The 19,777-nt window shown below is 40.3% G+C and overlaps 1 protein-coding gene across 1 annotated transcript in view; it reads right to left on the reverse strand.

Annotated features, from left to right (window-relative positions):
- The window catches only part of cntnap2a (contactin associated protein 2a), a 201,507-nt gene that overhangs the window by 25,968 nt on the left and 155,762 nt on the right, over positions 1 to 19,777 (reverse strand). Inside the window, exons 17-21 of the mRNA XM_044340234.1 lie at positions 18,157 to 18,327; positions 12,436 to 12,654; positions 7,059 to 7,295; positions 1,861 to 2,094; positions 567 to 700 (exon numbers count right to left, since the gene is read on the reverse strand). Of these exons, the coding sequence (XP_044196169.1) occupies positions 567 to 700; positions 1,861 to 2,094; positions 7,059 to 7,295; positions 12,436 to 12,654; positions 18,157 to 18,327 (995 nt within the window). The remainder of the gene's footprint in view (positions 1 to 566; positions 701 to 1,860; positions 2,095 to 7,058; positions 7,296 to 12,435; positions 12,655 to 18,156; positions 18,328 to 19,777) is intronic.

Genomic DNA, 19,777 nt, shown 5'->3' on the forward strand with positions numbered 1-19,777 from the left:
GACAAACACATGGCCACGCACAAGCACAAACATGCACAGCCTCTCTCTCTCTCTCTCTCTCTCTCTCTCTCTCTCTCTCTCTGTCTCACTCACATGCACACACTTCCTTACAAACACACACACACACACACACGCAGAAATACATGCAGTCGCAATCACACAACAGCGTGCGCTCGCCTCATACAAACACACACAGATCGATGCATTCTCTCTGTTGCTATACTTAGGCTGTCTACTGGAAGTGGATTAACAGTGGCAGGGGACAAGCCGTTTCATCACAGCAGAAGACAGAACAGGACACTGCTCTCCCCTCTGACTTATTGCAAACCATCGAGCTAACACTGGCTGGGCTTGTGTGATTGTGTACTTGTGACTCAGTGTGTGCGTGTGAGTGTTTTGCGTGTGCATGAAGCTGCATGGCAATCCCCTCACTCCTTGGTTGCTTGTAAGTAGCATCTTGAAATTTAATCTCAAGTCTTTCAGATTCTGAGGATCAACTAAAAGTAAAAAAAAAAAAAAATAGCAGTGTGAGTGCTTGGATATATTTGTGTGTGTGCTGTCTGTACCTGAATGGTGATGCTTCTGTCGACACGGGACATATTGATGCTATGTGGCTGTCCGTTGGCCAGGTTACGCTGGTCCACATCTATGGCAAATGGCTCCTTCAGACCTCCCAGGTTATACCGCACCTGCAGTGAACCTGAAGACACACAGGCTGGAGGTTTGAAAACTGGTCTGGTTGTTTAAAACCTCACATTTCTGCCAAAAAACACATTTTCCCTGCTCTAAAATGTTTTAAGCATGAGCTGCCATCAATAAAAAAAAATACCCAAATACACGAAACACATTTTTTTTAAGCAATGGCTGAAAAAACATGATTGCTGACAAGTCCATAAGTAGTTAGTGTGTAACTACATGATGGCAATTAAGACTTGCCATTTTAAAAAAAACAATTTTCTTCAACATAGCAATGTTTCTTTTTCTTAACCAAATGCAGTCTGACTGAACTGAATGCTTAAGGCCAAAATGTAGTTTTCTTTTTGAAGTGATGGTCCAAGCTGGGTGCTGGATAGTGGGGGAACCCCTGAATGATTCAGGGGACCTAGAGCTTGACAGGACCCCGAGAACGTACCAAGGATTATAGATATTTACTGCCTCTAGATCCTTAGTAAGCAGTTTTTATGCAGCACCCCTGGGCAGCGTAAGCACTTTGCAGTTTTGCTTTAGTGACTGTGCACATCCGCTGCTGAAACACTAGATGGCACTGTCAAATTTTTATTAATTCTATTTCGTCAAAGCACTAAGCTGAGTGTCAGCCACTTAGTTGGAAGGATTTTTGAGAATTATATAAGTTTTCTTAACAGTATTGCAAGGACATTTAAGAGACCAGTGTACAAGCTTTAGGGTCCTCTACTGGAAGAAATGGAATGTAATATTCATAAATATGTTTTAATTAGTGTATAATCACCTGAACATAAGAACCATTGTGTTTTTGTTACCTTAAAATGAGCCCTTTATATCTACATAGGGAGTGGGTCCTCTTCCATGGAGACCGTCATGTTGCACTGCAATGTTTCTACAGTAACCCAGAATGGACAAACCAAACACTGGCTCTAGAGAGGGCCTTTCCTGCTTTTCCCAGCCACCATAGGTTCTCCTACACGCTTGAAACGGAGGGGTGAGGGCGAGGAATATTCAGTTTGTTGCAATCTGCAACCTCACTGCCAGATGCCACTAAATCCTACACATTGGTCCTTTAAAAATGTACTATGAAGCATTAGTCCGAGCAGACTCCTCACTATGATTTAACTGGACTCATGCAATGATAAACAAAAATCATTGCATGTGTGTGGTTCTTACCGTTCTGCCTTAACACCACCGCCATATAGTCCTGCGTCCTGGAGCTGACATACATCAGAATAGCTGGAGCATTGGATGTGCTGAAACTAAAGGCCACTTCCTCCTTTGTTAAATTTACATCCTGTGGTGTCAACTGGTGCGTAAGGATCTTTGTGTCCTTACTGGCTCCCGGTGTTGCTTCGGCCATAAAGTTGTACTTGATCAGTGTTCCTGCCTCAAAGAAACCCCCAACATCTGAGAAAGAAAATAATAGAAATACGATAAGAGAAATAAACACACACAGATACGGCTGTGTTCAGGAGGTGTAGCAAAGTGTGTGTTAAATTGCTGTGCTCCAGAATCTGAAACAAAACAATACATTGTTTACCAGTACATCAACAGACTTAATAGCATATTCCAGCTATTCCAGAAGGCTTATTGATTCTCCTAATCAAGTGTTGCGAAGGAGAGACCTTTTTTTTCTAGACTTCTGTTATGCTCTTTTTTGTGTTTATCTGTGTGTATGTGTGTGCATGCATAATGTCCCTGTGTCAGTTACAAAGGAGATAAAGGGCACAATGTGCATGAAATTAAAGAGAATGGTTACAGGGAAAGCACCAAGCCTAAGGTTGTGTGTGTAAATAACATGGAATATGCCTTGCCATGTTTGCCTTCCCTCGGTGGCAGCAGTGAAAATGTATAGCTATACCTCCTATGAGTGCAGAATACTAAGTGAACACATTCAAGCATCTTATTTGAAAGCTTCTCTTCATCCATCACCTCCCACTGGACACAGTACAATAAATACTTCAAGCTACATTACTTAAATTTAATAGGCTTATTACAAGAAAATGGGCAAGTTCCCTGACTTGTATTGGCGTATGGGCAAAACCTCGCTTCCATTCAGCTCCGCTACAATTTTATCCTCTATTCTGCTATGCACTGATATAGTTTCAAGCTTTAGAAGTCTTGAGAGACCCATTTTACCAATTGTTCTGTGTTAATCAGACAGTGAGCTTGTGAAGTTTTTAAATAGCCTGTTTCTCACTGTCTGCCAAGATTCATGCTGCTGGGTATTAACTGTATCAGATTTAAATCAGACAAAGTGCAGCATTTCCATCAGAGCTGTATGCTTGATTGAATTCATATTTACAAAACAATATATGAAAAACAACATAACAAGCCTCAATATTGCTGATCAAGTATGGACACAAGGCAACAAAGAAAAAAAGCCTGTGTCTTCCCTCACAGCTAAATTCACATTTATTTAATGTTGTACTTATAATGTTCAAACACATCTAAAGCAGAGGACACAGCATGGGGTATGCTGTGCATTAGTTCAAATTTCATGCTTGAAGGTTTTGGATTTGGTTGTGCCAGCTATTTGTAATTTCAGAGTTAGTTTGTGCATAAAGTATTTTATACGTTTTTAGTAACTACCAGCTAGTTCCAAACTAGCTTATTTAGATTGCACCATTACAACTTAAAAAAATATTTTCTCAAGGCAACACTTGAGTAAAGCAATCAACTATTTAAACAAATGTTACTATGGCATTAAATACTGTATCTTCCAAAAATTATATTTTTAGGGAATATGTGGGAAATATTAAACCCAGATTCATGGCAGTTCATGAAATAGTCATGAAATTTTATATATATATATATATATGTATATATATATATATATGTATATATATATATATATATATATATATATATATATATATATATATAGCTTACCCTGTTAGCACCTGCTACTGCCAAAGTTACTGAGAAAAATGCATAAAACAGCTTGCAAGCTTATTCCATCTGTATCTATGGAGCTGTGTGAAAGTTAATCAGGGATTCTTTCTAAGAAATGGAACAAAACCAGCTGATGCATCATGGCAGGTGGCTGGAAATAAAGCTGCTAACGTTCGCTAGCCTGATTCACTCAACACTCAACAATTCATTAAAACTTCATAAAAACTCTGCTTTTAATCCTGCTGCTTTGGTTGTTAAACTGTCACATTCAGTCAGTCTGTCAGTCAAATTATCAGGTTTTCTCATGTTCTTCACACAAGTTCTTCACACATCAAGTCAGTGGATCCTCCAGTCCGCCCACCAGACTGACGCGGACCACTGACTGCACTGATAAAATTAAAATGAAGAAAGAAAAACAAGGATAAAATCTTGTGATTAAATGTTGAGTAATGTGGCAGTTATACTTAAAAATGAATAACAAATTATAAAAAAACATTACAGCTTCTGTGCTCCCGCGTCCCGACTGACAGAAAAAAAAACATGGTACAAGCATGAAAGATACTTCCAATTGAAATATATTAGTTTGGAAGTCATGCTGAGTGTCACGAAAAAAATTGAAAATTCATGTCCATGTATACAAACCTATAGATTAAATTTCGTGACTATTTCACAAACCGCTGTGAGACTGGGTTATGTAATTATTGTGTTATTATGGTGAGCTGTAATTTAAAGTCTTCTGAGTTTACATCATTTTTAAACAGCATTTTATCAAGTGTCAGGTCAGATATTCCGAAGGACCTCTTTTACACTCTTTAACATTTCTTATCAGCAAGCTACAGTTAGCTTAGTCTGTTGGCTTGTAGCTTACTTCCAAAACCGACGATATATGAAACTCAAGGTTTTATAAACATAGGTATAACTTTTATAAGTGCATTTATGGAGAAATATTTGTGTTTCACTGTTGTATCATGCAGTTTAGAATGAGAGGGGAATATTTGATTATGCAAAACTTTATTAGGTCATTGTAGTGTTATTTTTGTGAAATGTCATTTATAATCTTACCATTTTACAGCATTATTAAATGGACAGATGTGACCATATTCCATGTGACCTCTTTTACTCCTTACTCTAAACATGTTAGCAAGCTAATGGTACTTTTGTCTGTTAATTCAGTTAATGCTAGCGACACAAGAGGTCGACCTGGAAGTTAGTAGGTGTAAATGTCAAGTAACAACTTATTTCTAATTAATTCAGTGATGCATGCTTAAATCTCTATTTTGTTAACACAGTATAACTAGGCTAAGAGCTGGTGCAACTAGTCCCATTCTTGCAATCTGTTTAGCTTAAATTTAACTTAAAAAGCTAAACCTTTTTGCATTTCCCATTTTATCTTTATGCATACAAACTGTGGATTATGTGGGGTCTAAATGTAACCTGTCTCAGCCTTCTCTGCCCTGCTGAGAAAAAAGAAGAGAGACTCTGACTGGCTGCCCAGAGCCTCAGTACAGACACACACAATGGTCTGGAAGCATAAGAGGGAATGAGAAAAGTCCGCTCCGGGGCAGGGACTCTTTATGTGTGTGTGTGTTTTATGTCAGCGTGTGAGGAAATTTTGGAAAGGGAATTTGTGCAAGCATGCAAACCTCTACAAGTATCTATGCATGTGTGTGTTTTTGTTTGTGCGTGCGTGTGTGTCATGTATATGTATGTACATGTGCACATTGGCTCCCCGTGACCCTCAAGGGCAGAAAAGCAGAAGAATGAGAGTGTATAATAATAATACTGCAGGGTCCCCTGAGCAGTGTGTAAATATGGATACAATGGAAATGCACTTTGCAATTATGGCTGGCTTCATGCATTTTTCACTCGCTGGGAGTACAGGGAGAGAGGGGGAGATTAAAGTGAGAGAAGGGGAGAGACTCAGAAAAGAAAACACGAGAGGGGCAACTGGGAGAGGAATAAAATGGAAGAGGGTGGTAGAAAGAAAGAGGAGGGGGACAAAGATGTGGAAGAAAAGAACATTTATAGAGGACAGAGTAAAAAAAAGGAGGAATAGAAGACGTAGGACAGAGGGAGATAATTGCAAAACAAAGAGGACAAGGACTGGAAGCAGAGTTGAAAGAAAAGGAAGAAAGGAAGAGAAAGAGGAAAGTCATGTCATGCACAAAAACAGACAGACACAAGGGTGTGCTCTCTCCCTTTTTTTTGCCTCTTTCTGACACATACACACACACACACACACATGCGCGCGCACACACACACACGCTAATCTCTATTCTCTAAATCCTGAAATGCCTGATTGGTTATCACAGAATTCAGAGGAGGTTTTTTATGTCTTACACTAGCATATCACCACACGCTGTCACCCTCTTTCCTGCCACACACACACACACACACACGCACGCACAGGCACACTGCTTTTCTGTCATCTTGTCACCCCCCTGCCAAGAGCACGGGGGGAAAAACACTATTCGGCTTTGGGAAACAAATTAATTCACGTGTCGGGGATCAACTCTCTGACTGGGAGCTAGCATAAAGCCTCTGACAGCACTGCCACTCTTCTCCCCAGAGCATTTTATGAAAACTTGTTTTGGGAAGTCGAACTTTAATGCTGCATCCAATTAATCCCTGTGAAACAAACATGACGTTTTAGCTCATGCTACAGTGCAAAAGTGGAGCTACAGTGTGACATTTCTCGTCTCTGAACTTCAAAAATTGCAGAGCTACAACCTCCGCTTAGTGAAGTGACTTGCATTTTGTTTTTTACTTTGATCTCTCAGCTCTGCAGCTGCACAATTTTAGTATTCAGTGAGTGCACTCTAAAGTCAGGGAGAATTCACTCTCAATCAATGCCCTTTATCATAAGCCCAAACACTTTCAACACCGACAGCTCCAAACTGAATAGGAAGTGAGGACAATCAAAGCACGCAGCAAAAATCACAGTGGGTCGTCAGGCAATGAAACTCATTGAAACATAACTACTCCAGCAGTAATCCTGGCACTATTTGACTCTGGCATTGTGAACTAAAGAGGGACTGTGCCAATGATAACGTTCTTTCACAAAGATGCCCATAAAAGTCATTAGAAAAGTATTTGCTGAGAGATAATGACTCAGTATGTCATCCTAAAATTCGGAGCAGAAAGGTAGTTTGTTAGATTTGCGAAGGGGAATAAAGGAAAGAAAGCTATTAAAATATTCAGTCATCTGCTGCTACTATAAGACACTTCAGGGAATTGCAAAAAATCCTGCAGTGCTAGCAAAAGACAAACAAAGTTGGATTTCAAAATAACACTTGAAGGCCTACTGGGGTGATTGATTTGTCTCACAGTTGAAGTTTTGAAGGTGAAGAACAGTGTGACCGATCAAACATCCTTTGAATCAGGGTGTCCAAATTTAGTGGCATTCATAATCCCATGATCTACCTATTCAATTAGAGACTGAAATCGTCTTTTTTTTACTATAATATGCCTCTCACCTCTGGTGCAGAACGGGCCGTCATAGGCGGTGGCGGTGCAGTCACACAAGTACCCGTTGTACCTCTCCACACACTTTCCTCCGTTGCGGCAGTACATCCCATAACTTGTACAGTGACCTTGGCAACCGGGCTTGACCCCGGGTGTGACCTTGGCTCTCTCTTCCAGGTCGAGGGTGATGCCGTTCATCCGTAGGGCCCGGATACAGCCAAGGAACCCCCTCTGGCCACCTGCAGCACCTGAGGAGCGAGGGAGAGGAGTGAAGGTGGCGTCGATATAGTGAGAATATGTAGCATTGGGGAGTAAGTGAGATAGGTAAGAAAACAAATAAAGAGACGAAAGGGAGGACAAAACGGAAGTCAGGGTCACAAAAGTCATTTTGAATGCAAGAGGCTCTGCTTTAATCTCTTTTAGAAACGTTAATATCCTAAGGCCTGGAGGAAGACACTGATGTCACGTTAATTGTTCCGACTGTGACGCCGTTCTTCAAACAACCTTCAACTCATTTGATTTCTTCACTAATTAGAACAGCCTAATGAGCACTATGTCTTAATGAACATCTCACAAGCACATACACACGTAGAAGAATGCAGGCATGAACGTAAACTACATGGCAAACATCACACACAGCCTTCTTGATTTGAACAAGTCAATATAAGCATTAATGCTTAGCCTTGGGGTGTCGATAGCCATTCCTCTAAAGTGCTTCCATTGTCATTCTGGCTTTGCACCATTACAGTCTAACTACCCATTAACTTGGACAGAGTAGGGGCGTTAAATAGATTAATGTGCACCCAAATGACTATAGCAATAAACACACTCATAAACATACACCCACAGGTATAGATTCAAACATTCACGAGCAGAAACACAAAACACAGTTACACTGTACGGATACAGTAAACACACAACAACATGCGCATGCACATGCACCCTATCATTAACGAGAGCCAGGGGGCATTTTAGTTATTAAAATCTCTCAATGGCATCCTTTAGATTACAGAGAAGTGTCCATTCAAGACTTTAACACACACACACACACACACACACACATTCAGAAATACACACAGTGTAGTGTTTCCATTACTTCAGAGGACATTACATTGACTTACATTGATTTCCTGGAGACTTATCCCAACCTTTACCATAACTACTACTTGCCTAACCCTTACCCTAACATGAACATGACCCTAAACTAAACTTACCTTAACTTGAAATCAACCCTAAAATGAATGATTTACGTTAAGAGGACTTGCTTTTTGTCCCCGTAAAGGCGGCAAGTCCCATCAACATGAGGAATACCACACACACACACACAAAAACACACACCTGCTAACTTAGCCACACAGGGATAACACTCATATAATAAGATTACTAATACATGTAATTTGATTTTATCCAGCCAATACATTATTCACATATCAGGATGCAGCTGGGCTTTCGCTTGCTTTCTCCACTTTCCAATCCCACAACGGATTAGACTTTTAGTACACCTGTTAATTAATCTATTTTGTACCGCTGATTGGCTGGAGGTTTCTGCCACCTGTTTACTCAGGTCTAAATCAGTCTCTGATTAAACGGACAGCAGGCTCTGAGGCCTGCGGAGACTGCAGCGGACACGTACACAGGTACACACAGGTGTGTTCAGATTCTGTATTAATCATAAATTATAGGCAACAGAGCCTGACTGATACTGACTGCAATCAATATTAACTTTCACTATATATATTGTTATTGGTGAATATGGTGCCATATATGCAAAAAGAAAATGCTTTATATAATATTTTGAAGGATACATTTTTATTTAAGTTACTGTCTTCTTTGATTATTAAGTTTATTTTTCAATTGTAAAATGTTTTTTGTTGCAATCAAATTTGGGGGCTCAAAAATCTTAATGTTGTATGTTTAGTGGCTTTATAAATGTCAATATCAGTATCAGTCTTAAAAATCAAGAATCGGTCAGGCTCTAGCATGTACACACACACACACACACAAACAAAAAGACACAAAACAGCACAACCGCACATTACTGCATAGAAAAACAAACACACATGCAGCATGTGTAGGCACTCATTTATTTATGTGTGACTCTAGGGTATGTCACCCTGTAATGATGTGCTAATGAGGAAACATGTTATATTCATTAGGATTCAAATAAACACACACACACACACAACATGCAACAGGCAAATTCCCAATTAAAAGAGAGGATCAGTCTACAGTTAAGTGTCAAGCTTTAAAATTGATATAACCTTTTTGACCTTCACCATGTGTGTGGATATGTTGGTATGTAATCTACATTTAAAAAGTCAACAGACACACAGTAAGCATGTATATATGTGTTGCAGATACAATACCCTAATTTTTTTTTTTTTTTTTACTAATATGCTGCACAGCTGTTCAACCATTACCATCATATAACAGAATGATGGTACTATGTCCCATTTGGTCTTTTTGCTGAATAAATCACCACAAGAGTGTGTATTCACTCCATGTTTATATGGGGTGCTCTTAAGGATGCCATTTGTATTGGTTTAAGATGGGTATTTTTGATTCACATGGTCTAAATGCCATTTCAAAAGCCTTTCTAACCCACTGGCATTTTCCAGGGGGGAGATATTATCATAGAAATCCCATTTTACCAGCCCAGTGCTTCATATCTGTTGGTTCACAGCAATGTTATCTCACTTAAAGGGGCATAATGGGCTTACTTCTGATGGATCCTTGCATGAAAAATGTACTTGTGTACTGAAATAAGTCTGAGTCTACAGTAATTGCTCACACCTATGTGTGAATGAGTAGAATGAATCAAAAAAAGGAGCGGTACGAGGACATGAGCGGTTACCTTTCAGAATATTAATCCTGGCTACCGTTAACTCACCGCTGGTGTTGAAGTTGCAACTGAATAAGATGCAACAAAATACACTCTCTATTTGAACCGTAGGTGAGATCTGTGCGTGTGTGTTGGCATGTACTGTGAAAAATGAAGTTGTCGTCTCTGAATCAGTGTCACAGAGACATTTCATTATACTCATTAAATGTTACCTACTGTCTTGGCAGGTGAGCGAGGCTGGTTTCCCTGTGACAGGTGTCGTACACATGCAGTGAGTAGCAACAAGCAAGATGTCGATCCATTTAGACAGAGGCGAGAAAAAAAAAAAGAAAGTAGAAAAAGAAAGACAAAACATCCAACCATAAGAGAATTGAGCAATAACATGCAAAATCATAAAAAAAAGCGTGATAGTGAGCATCAATCGAGAGGGAAATCAAAAGAACAGATGGCGGCATTAAATGAATAAAATGTGGCAAAGATTTATATGCATGTATGAAGTGAATTGGAGAGCTAAAAGTTAACAGTGTGAAGTAAATGACAGCAGGCTGATGGTATAACATTTACTCTCAAGGCCATTAGAGCAAATGAGCCACTGTGCAGTAAACACTAAAGCAATCAAATACTTGATGAGGAGCATATTGATTGAGAAAGCGAGAAGGAGATGATACAGAGACGGATATCAGAATGGTGTGTTTATGTGAAATGATGCCTAGTGTGTTTTCCTTTTTTTCCTCTTCCATCAAATATTGCAAAACAAAGATGGCTGCAGCAGAATTCTAAGTTGTATTTAGTTTAGGTTTTTGATTTGCATTTTTTTTTTCCTAGCAGCCAAATCAATATTAATCAGAGACAACGTGTGAAGTGGCAAAAGACATTCTATTACCCGGAAGAATAGAGACGATGTCAGACAAAATCTTGATGCCAGTTTAGCTGCAGTGCTCTCCTCTCTCTTTCCAAATCTCTGGATCAAACACAAAAAGATCTCTATCTTTTTTTGGATGTCAGAAGCCAAATCTAAACCACTTCCCTTTAGTTGTTGGGTCACTTCCTGTGTGCCACACTGTAACTTCCCAAAAGCAATCCTCAAATGAGGATTAACCAGGGATTAGAGATCAGATATGAGAAATATGAGAAGATTCTGTCCCCTTGGTGGCTGTTGTTACATACAAGTCTTCCCCTGCTTTCTCTCTATCTGACACAGAGCAGGCCTGAGCCTCCTGTTTTCCTTCGACAGGAAAATAAGTCAGGATATAGGCATGCAAATGAGGCGGCCGGGGCCCTATCTAGCAGCCATTACCTTCCCGGTTTCATAGCCGCAAGTCGCACAATGACAAAACCTTTCTCACCCTTTTCCATTTCACTAAATGAAAGTACAAATACACTGAGAGGCAAATTGGGACATGATAAGGTGAGGATGTTTCAGCAGCGTTTGAATCAGCAAAAGTGATGAGACAATGAAATTATATTACAAACGGGGATCGGGGGGGGGGGGGGGGGGGGGGGTTAAGGCTATCACATCGAGATGCCTGATTGGAATTTGGAACAATCTCCTTTGGGCAGAACTTTTTTCTACGAGATAGTAGGAGCTCTGTGATCCGCCTCAGCACTTTTCCCTCCATCCGCAAATCCCTAAAACTATTTTAGCCCGGGAGTTTGGTTTATAGACTATTGACAGCTCAGCACAAAAGATAGTGTGAGACAGAGAAGTGAAAGCATAGGGAGAAAAAAGCCAAGATCTTCTGCCATTTGTACTCCTGATGAGGTTGACAGACATTGTGTGGAGAGGTTGACTGCGCCATAAGGACCACAGCAGAGCTCTTTAACAAAATGTAAGCATAATAAGCATGATAATAAGGCCTAATAGGAGGGGAGTCAGTGGGCTGATATCCTTTTTGTGCAATAATAGTTTTTTAATCTGAAGAAAAATAAATGCTGAGTCAAAGTATTCATGTATCAAAGAAACGACCTCACTAAGTGAATTTAGTGAGTTTTAGTCACACACCCTCACAGCCGGCACAGAGGCTTAGCAAACTACTAATTTAACTTTATTAATACATCCTCTCACTTACCGAGGACGTGCGTGTGTCCACATATGTGCATATTATTAAATGTGAAACTCCTGTGTGAGTGTGTGTGCTGGATTAAATTTAAGTTAATTAGCAGTGGCTGTGGCTAAGCTGGACCGAAGCCTCTTAAGAGAGAACACAGACTGATTTCTACTAAAGGCTGGTACATCTTTAACTTGTGAAACAATCCTATGTCCTCGCGGCAGATGTCTGTATCTGAGGGTGGCGTTACTGGGAATACTGACAGTACAGAAAGATTTTTAATTAACAATTCAATCCAATAACATGGATGATGTGTACTTAGACGCTTGCTTTCCACACATAAGCGCTCATAATTATGGTGTGTTTGCCTTTGAGTGTCCCTTCTACACAAAGCGGATTTAAATGGTCAAATTGCAATCAATGTGTGTATGTGAGTCATTCTTACACATAAGGATTAATTGTTTGTATAGAGTGGAAGGGTGTGTGTCTGTGACTTACCCACATAGAGCTGGCTGAACAGCTCTAGCCGTGTGTGCCCCTGTGCAGGGGCAAGCTGAGATGCCCGATAGGTCTGATCCAACTGAAGGACGGCCTCTTTAACACTCCGCTCGGCCATCACGCGGTGCCACTGGTCATCATTGAGGGGCATGGCCGAATGCACTGTTAACTCCACAGGTCCATTTCCGACATCGAAGGAGAAGGAGACAACTTTAGGAGCTGCAGGGAGAGTGTGAGGGAAAGAGAGAAATCTTAGTCAAAGTCATTTCTAAAACCACATGAAACGCATAACTCCCCGTTCTGTCATAGTCCACTCTACAGGTAAATATGCGTTCAATTTCTAATCTAATGGCTCATTTATTTTGAGTCCATTCATTTGGCTCGTATAGATTTCAGCTTTGCAATACACGACTGCTCACAGCTCTGGACAGGACTAATCTCACAGGCAGTCGATACAAGCCAGGAACTGTTGGTTTTGCATGACATAATATTATATTGCAGCAGCTGCGGCACTCCGGCTGTTTCCGTGTGTTTTTAGTGTTCTTAAACTAGAGTTTTGTTGGAGAGAAGAAGAGGCAAAGAGGTGGAGAGGGAACAGAGAAAGAGTTAAAGATAAATGACAGAGAGAGTGTGTAAATGAGCAGGAGAGAGATGGAAAGGCAGACAGAAAAATGAAACTGTGCCATACGGTCTTGTTTTTCTGCATTATTAATTTGTGTGCATGTGTGTGCATGTGTGTTATGGGGAATTATTAGCATGTTGAAATGCTAATACACTTTAGTGTTTCCCCGTAGTTCAGTTACCTAATATTGCAACAGACCAACAGGGGGCACTGTTATACCTTTTATGACCAGGATAGATTAAACACCAATGTTTCATTGATATTTCTGAATTACTGTGTGTGTGTGTGTGTGTGTGTGTGTGTGTGTGTGTGTGTGTGTGTGTGTGTGTGTGTGTGTGTTTGAGCCTACCACCTGTCCACTCCAGATGTTTTTGCTACTGCAAAGGCGAGGTCACTGTCTGATGCCTTTTAACCTCTCTGTAGGGAACAGTGATCAATCTATGTGTAGGCATGTCATAAAAGAAAAGGAGTTGGCAAAATAGACAGAGAAGGTTTGCATGTGTTATGTGTGTTCAATTATCTCTTACGTTACCTCACCTTGATACAGTCAGATACGTTATCTCCACAAGTCTAAATATGTTACTGTTTAAATGATTAAAAACAAATAAAAGCCGAATGACAGGTCTCTCCTCTGTCTTAAAAGACACTGCTGATTTACATTCATAGTTTTAGTTGTAGTCAATGCCTCTGACTAAACATTGTGTTTGTAAGAGAGATGTTCAATGAATACTTGTTGCTGTAAAATGTCAATGGAATCCTTTTGCCTTGAACTATAAAGGGAATGAAGCAACAGTGAGGAAACAACGAGGAAATGATTTTTCCTGCTGGAAAGATGATTTACAATCGTCAAATTAAAACCCGATTTGACTCTTTTCTCAATGTCTGACCCTACTGCGAGACCGCTGAATAAAAGATGTATATTCTGGGTGGCGCCATATGGAGGTTATTGGCACCAGTGTGCTGCAGTCATAGAAATGATAAATAACCACTCCATTGCGCTATATGTTGCTGGTTCATTATGGCTTCATTAGGCTCAGATATTAGAGTGGATACTTTTATGTAGTAGTCGATGGGGAAATTAACTTTCTTTTTTCCCCTTTTGCCTAATCAATATGCCTGGTCTTTTTCTCCTTTTCATATCGCTTTCATCTAATTATCTTTTTTCATTTCCATTCTTTCACCTCTCGCATCCCTTCTACAGTATCTACAGTACACCCATTGCCTCACTTTCTTTACTAACTTCTCTCATGTTTGAATTCTTTGTTTGCTTGTCCTTTCATTTCTTTCCTCCTTTTATCCACCCACCATCCCTTGAGTCCATTATCCATTTCCTGTGCATTCCTTCCTTTATTCTTCCATTTGTTTCTTCATTTACTGCTTGCTTGCATTCACTCACCCATCCTCTATCAATCAGCTTGTCATTGTGCCCTCCCTCCCATCATTCCTTCCTCCTTTACTTTCTTCCTTGATTCCTTTCTTGTAGACATTATATCATTAGACGAGATGCAAAGACACCAGAAATCTCACGGATGTGCTGAGTGCATTAACCTATAAGATAAATCTAAAAAAGCGCTTAAACATTCAACTACCCACAATACATCACACAGACAAACACAGACACACATAGGATAAGCCCTCTGACAGGCTTTAGTACACTGAATTAATGATGTCTGTATGCAAAGTGCAGGTCTGCAGGGCAGGGAGGAGTGACATCAGTTATTCTAAATGCTGAAAGAAAGCCAAACATATATCAGAGTACTGCACTAGCAACAAAGTTACAGCAATGCTGCTATAGCGGCACTGAACAGTGTGGGTGTGTGCGTTTGATTATTTGTGTGTTGTTTTAGCAGCTCTGTAAAGCAAGACGGATGTCCTACAACTTTCTTTTTTATACTCTGCCCACAGGCAGGAACGAAAACTAAAGCGCCCTCAGAGCACAAAGCTCGCCTCATCTATTTGCATAGCCGTGATGGATGTCATAAGTGTTAATGTGTGTGTGAATGTAATTTTCTGTTTGTGCATATACTTGCAATGTTGGCCCAGAGAAATCCCAGCAGAGCTTTTTATTTTTGTTATTTGTTTTTCTATTAATCTTTTAATATGGAGGCTGAAAGAGCCGAGCTCTAAATTATGTGTCAGCACAGCACCAAAAAAACAATGATAAATAGTGATAGAGATTGTGTATGTCTCTGTGATAGGGATCACTGCATGTGTGGGTGTACATATGTATGCGTGTTTGTCTACAGTGAAGCTCTATTTGGCTGCTCTTCATCTATTTTCGGATGGCTGGCAGTGTATTATCTCTTCGATCCCTTTTCTGTTATACTTGCTAATTCTTTGTTGTCTGTCTCATTCGCTTTGTTAGCCTTTTGCTCTGTGCTTTTCACTCCCTGGACGACTGGAACACAGTCTGGAACCTTTCAGGAGGGAAAGTCTATTTAAGCTCAGCCAAACTCTTGACTGTCACAGCAAACCTGCTGCTGTAGAGGCTGAAACATGATTTAAAGCAACTTCTAAAAAAAGCAAAGCATCTTTGTAACAGAGCAACTCTTCAAATATAACTTTTTTATGCTTATCAGCTAAACTTTCTCAGTGTGTACAGATATAGAGGTAAAGATGAACTTTTGACAGTTTTCTGAAGAAGAGTCTGTATAAAAGTCTTAGTAGTGGCTGGTTGCTTTTTTCTTTAGTAGATAAGCAGATATTGCTTTAACAATTCAGAAACACCTGACAGCATTAAAAAGCTGGAGCTGCATAAATGACTGCTAAACTTCACATGTAAACTTTGTCTGTCTCCTCTTCACACAACAAGGTCAATAACACAGTTTTATAAGCCAGGGTCTCCAGGCAGGAGAGTGAAGTTCTCAGCTGGATCCCTGACTGAAAATATTTTTAACCTTTGGGCAAGACTATCATCTGAAAATGCAGCCTCTTAAGGACTCAAAACATGGTGCATACATACTTTCCACAGAGTCACAGACAGGCCAAAAGTAAAGCATTTCTGTATTTAAGGACTTTTCTATCTGTCCTCAATCCTGTTAGCAGCCCAGTTCACACACGTCTTCAGTGCTGCCTCTCAAATGTGTCTACTTCTTTCTATTAAGATTCAAAGAGGAGTAGCATTCACCCAATGACTTTGAATCTGCTGAGGTCACAGTAATGTGTGTTTTATACAAGGTTGCGGGTGTGTATCTATGAGTGTGTGTATATGCTTTGAGCTCTTGCAATAGCACAGCTACTGTATGCTATTCTGGCCTAATGCTAGTTATTTCATGCCCTGACTGGATTGCAGCAGATATAGTTTTTGCACTAGCGAGAGGGCAGAGATTATGTGTGTGCTTATGTGTGAGCGAGCGTGTAAGTGTGTGTGTGTGTGTGTGTGTGTGCATGCGGGTTGTTTTGCGATTGTGTGTCTAACCGTGTGCTGTGGGGCAAAATGCAAGATGATAGCAAGGCAGAGGAGAGAGGAAATCGATGTGGGGGCATTTTGAAAGCCTCAGGAGACACACACGCACACACACTCCCTATCTCCTCTGCCCTGCTGTGCAGCCGTGACAGAATAGATACTTACTGTATCTTTGTGTGTTTCTGTGGGCACGTTTAGAAGACAAACACCAACCCCCTTTGGCAAACTTCTCACTGTACGTGCGTGTCCAGTATAGTATCAGCGCATTGGGTTTTTTTTTGTTCTTTTTGGCAAAAAATAAGTGTCTGTGAATGTATATGCTTGTTTTTTACTTTGTGCAAAACTATAGTTTAGCTGCAACAAAGACTTTGCAAAGAAAATAAAAATCTTGTGGAGCTTTTAGGTTGCATACCAGCTGACATAATGTCATTCAATGTAATGCTTTAGAAAGCACTTTGGCTCAAAAATCATGTGTCTAGTTTGTCTGTTCACTGGTTGGCATTCTGACACAAAGTGGCAGGTCAGGCATGCCAGCAGGATATGGTCAATGAGTCCCTTTGACACCAAATGTTCAAATCCCTTTGAATTCCACTGGAATGCAATAACCATCTATCAACAACCACGTTGTGCCAAGAACACCCTTCACAATGCAGCTCAGTGATTAAACTGAGGAACATGATTTTGACATTCTTGATCAGAGTGGTTCTACCGCAGCCGCTGGGATGTTAACGTGAGCCACTGGAACATGATCACAGAAACATGCTGCATGACATGTCAATCATAAGTCCAGTACTTAAAGAACGTGAAATGTGGTGGTGCAAAGCTGTCCCGTTGTTTGGTATCCTGTCATTTCTTTCTTCGCTCCTTCAGAGCCATCTCTTCCATTTCCTCCTACTGTTTACCATTTTTTAAATCTAAAACCCTTCAAAGTATGATATTGTATTAGTTGTGTCTGTGTGTTTGTGCTCCTCATCTTGGCACGAGGCTGCATGAGGAAACAAGTGGTTGTCTGCATGGTAAGGTTTACAATTTTTGGAAAATAAGATGAAATTTAAGCTGCACATTGTCACCAGGTGTAATAATTTCAACAAACCAACAATTTACTCATTATACTGACAGCAATAGTGACCCTGTGTGTGTATGTGTGCGTACCTGCGTGTGTGTTGTGGCAGTAAAGGTTATGAAGGAGAACTTTTAAGAAGTTTAAACTCCTCTATTTGCAAGAATGTTTTGTTTTTTCTTTCTTTTTTTTTTCTTTTTTTAGAAAAATAGAGAGAGACGGAGGAAGAGAGACAGAGACTGTGTGTGTGTATGTGTGTGTCTAGGAGCTTGTGTTTTGTCATCCCTGAAAATGGGTGATTTGGTTAAACAGAGGTTCATAATGGACATAATTATCGCACACACCAATTACCTTAAATAAATGATTGCTCTCTCTTGCAATCACACAAAGTAGTGTGCCATAATCAGGAAGGCAAATGACTTGTTGCTGGTGTGTGCATCTGTTTATGTGTGTGTGTGTGTGTGATTCTATGTGTGTGTCTGTGTGTTTGGTGACAGATTGCACCCAGTGCTATCAGACTGACTGCTGGATTAAACCTCACACTAGGCTAGATAAAGAGTCACAGTGAAAGAGAGAAAAGGGGAGAAAAACACAGAGAGAAATGACTCTCATGCACATCCAGATGCATCTTACATTTGAGCTCCAAGCGGATGAAGTCAGTGTTGCCTAGGTTTTCCAGAAAGACGCCATAGGGTGCGCTGGTCTTGAAATAGAAGGAGATGTCGGCGCTGGTCTCACCTTGGAAGGTGGCAAAGTGCAGGTAGGATGACGGAGTGGTGAATGATGCAGCGTTCCAGTAGTTATCTGTGAAAAAAACACAAACAGATTCACAATTCTGAACCAGATAATCCCCATTAGCACTGTGGCAAACATTATAACCCATTCTAATCTGATAAAAAATACATTTATTGCAGTAGGATTTCATTTCAAATGTCTTTGCATCCATTTTCATTTCATTCCAATGAGCTATCAATCATTGATAAAACATTGTTATCTCATGCCCATAGTTTAATGGCTCATTTAATATCTCCTCAGTAAAAATGATTTCTATGCAGAGGTTTTAACGTAGCCTGTAATTTCCTGCAACCTCAATAATATTCAATAGAAAGATGATCATATCAAAATAGCAGAGAGGGCTCATTTCTTTTCTTCAACATGTGGACCTGAGAAGGGGACAAGGGTACGGGGCGAAATCGTTGCAGATTTTTGATAACAACTTTTCTAATGACTTTTGAATGAAGCGAAACCAGCGGCTGCTAATGAAGACAAAGTAGCAGCACGCTAAACAGCTGCTGATGAATTATCAGACTGTGGTTGATGAAGTGAATTCTCTGCTGTCTACTCGCCCCTCGCCATGTCTCTTTCTCGCTCCTATCACTCAACAAAGTCGAAGAGTAGGGGAGAAAAAAAGAGCATGAGGAGGAGCGGTTAAAGACAAAAGAAGTGGAAAGAGGTCAGGCACGGGTGAGAGGATAGAGTATTGAAGAAGTGATGGAAAAGAGGAGAGTAAAGTCATGCAGAAGACAGATGACAGGAGAGGAGGAGGAAGTGGAGGGTGTGTGGACACCAGGAGGAGGAGGAGGAGGAAAGTGAAGGCTAATTCGGTATCAGTGTGAGATGTCTTTGATGCCTCAGTGGATTGGCCTCAGACCATCCACCATAACCCTGGAAAGACAAAGAAACCATGCATATGTGTACAAAATAATCAATTAATCTTTTAGTCTAGAAGATGTCAGAAAACATCGAAAAATACCCATCACAATTTCCAAGAACAGAAGGTGATGTCTCAAATGGCTTGTTTTGTTTAACTAAGTCAAAAACCCAAAGGCAGTCAATTTATAATGATATAAAACAAAGAAAATCAAATTGTCTCATATGAGATGCTGGATCCAGAGAACGTTTGGCATTTTTCTAGATAAATTACTTAAATGATTAATTAACTGATTGTTAAAATGTTGTCACTTAATTTGTTGGAACAATTCATTATTTTAATCTTTTTTTGAGCTTCCCTTTGAGTGTCCATGTGTGAGCTTATCTCTGTTTGTGTGTGCAAATGCACTCACATGTGTTTTTAAGTATATTTGTGTGAGCATGTGCCTGTAAGTGTAGGTATGCACCACTGTCCGTGCATCTCTGTGCGTTTGTGTGTGTCTCCTGGTTCTGTGCGATAAGCGTTCCCCAATGACAGAGCTGAGCTCCTCCCCTCTCCTCTTCCCCTCACATCCTGTCACCAGGGGCAAGGGCAGATAGCGGC

Source organism: Thunnus albacares, chromosome 21 (genome assembly GCF_914725855.1).
Source record: "Thunnus albacares chromosome 21, fThuAlb1.1, whole genome shotgun sequence".
Lineage (NCBI taxonomy): Eukaryota > Metazoa > Chordata > Actinopteri > Scombriformes > Scombridae > Thunnus > Thunnus albacares.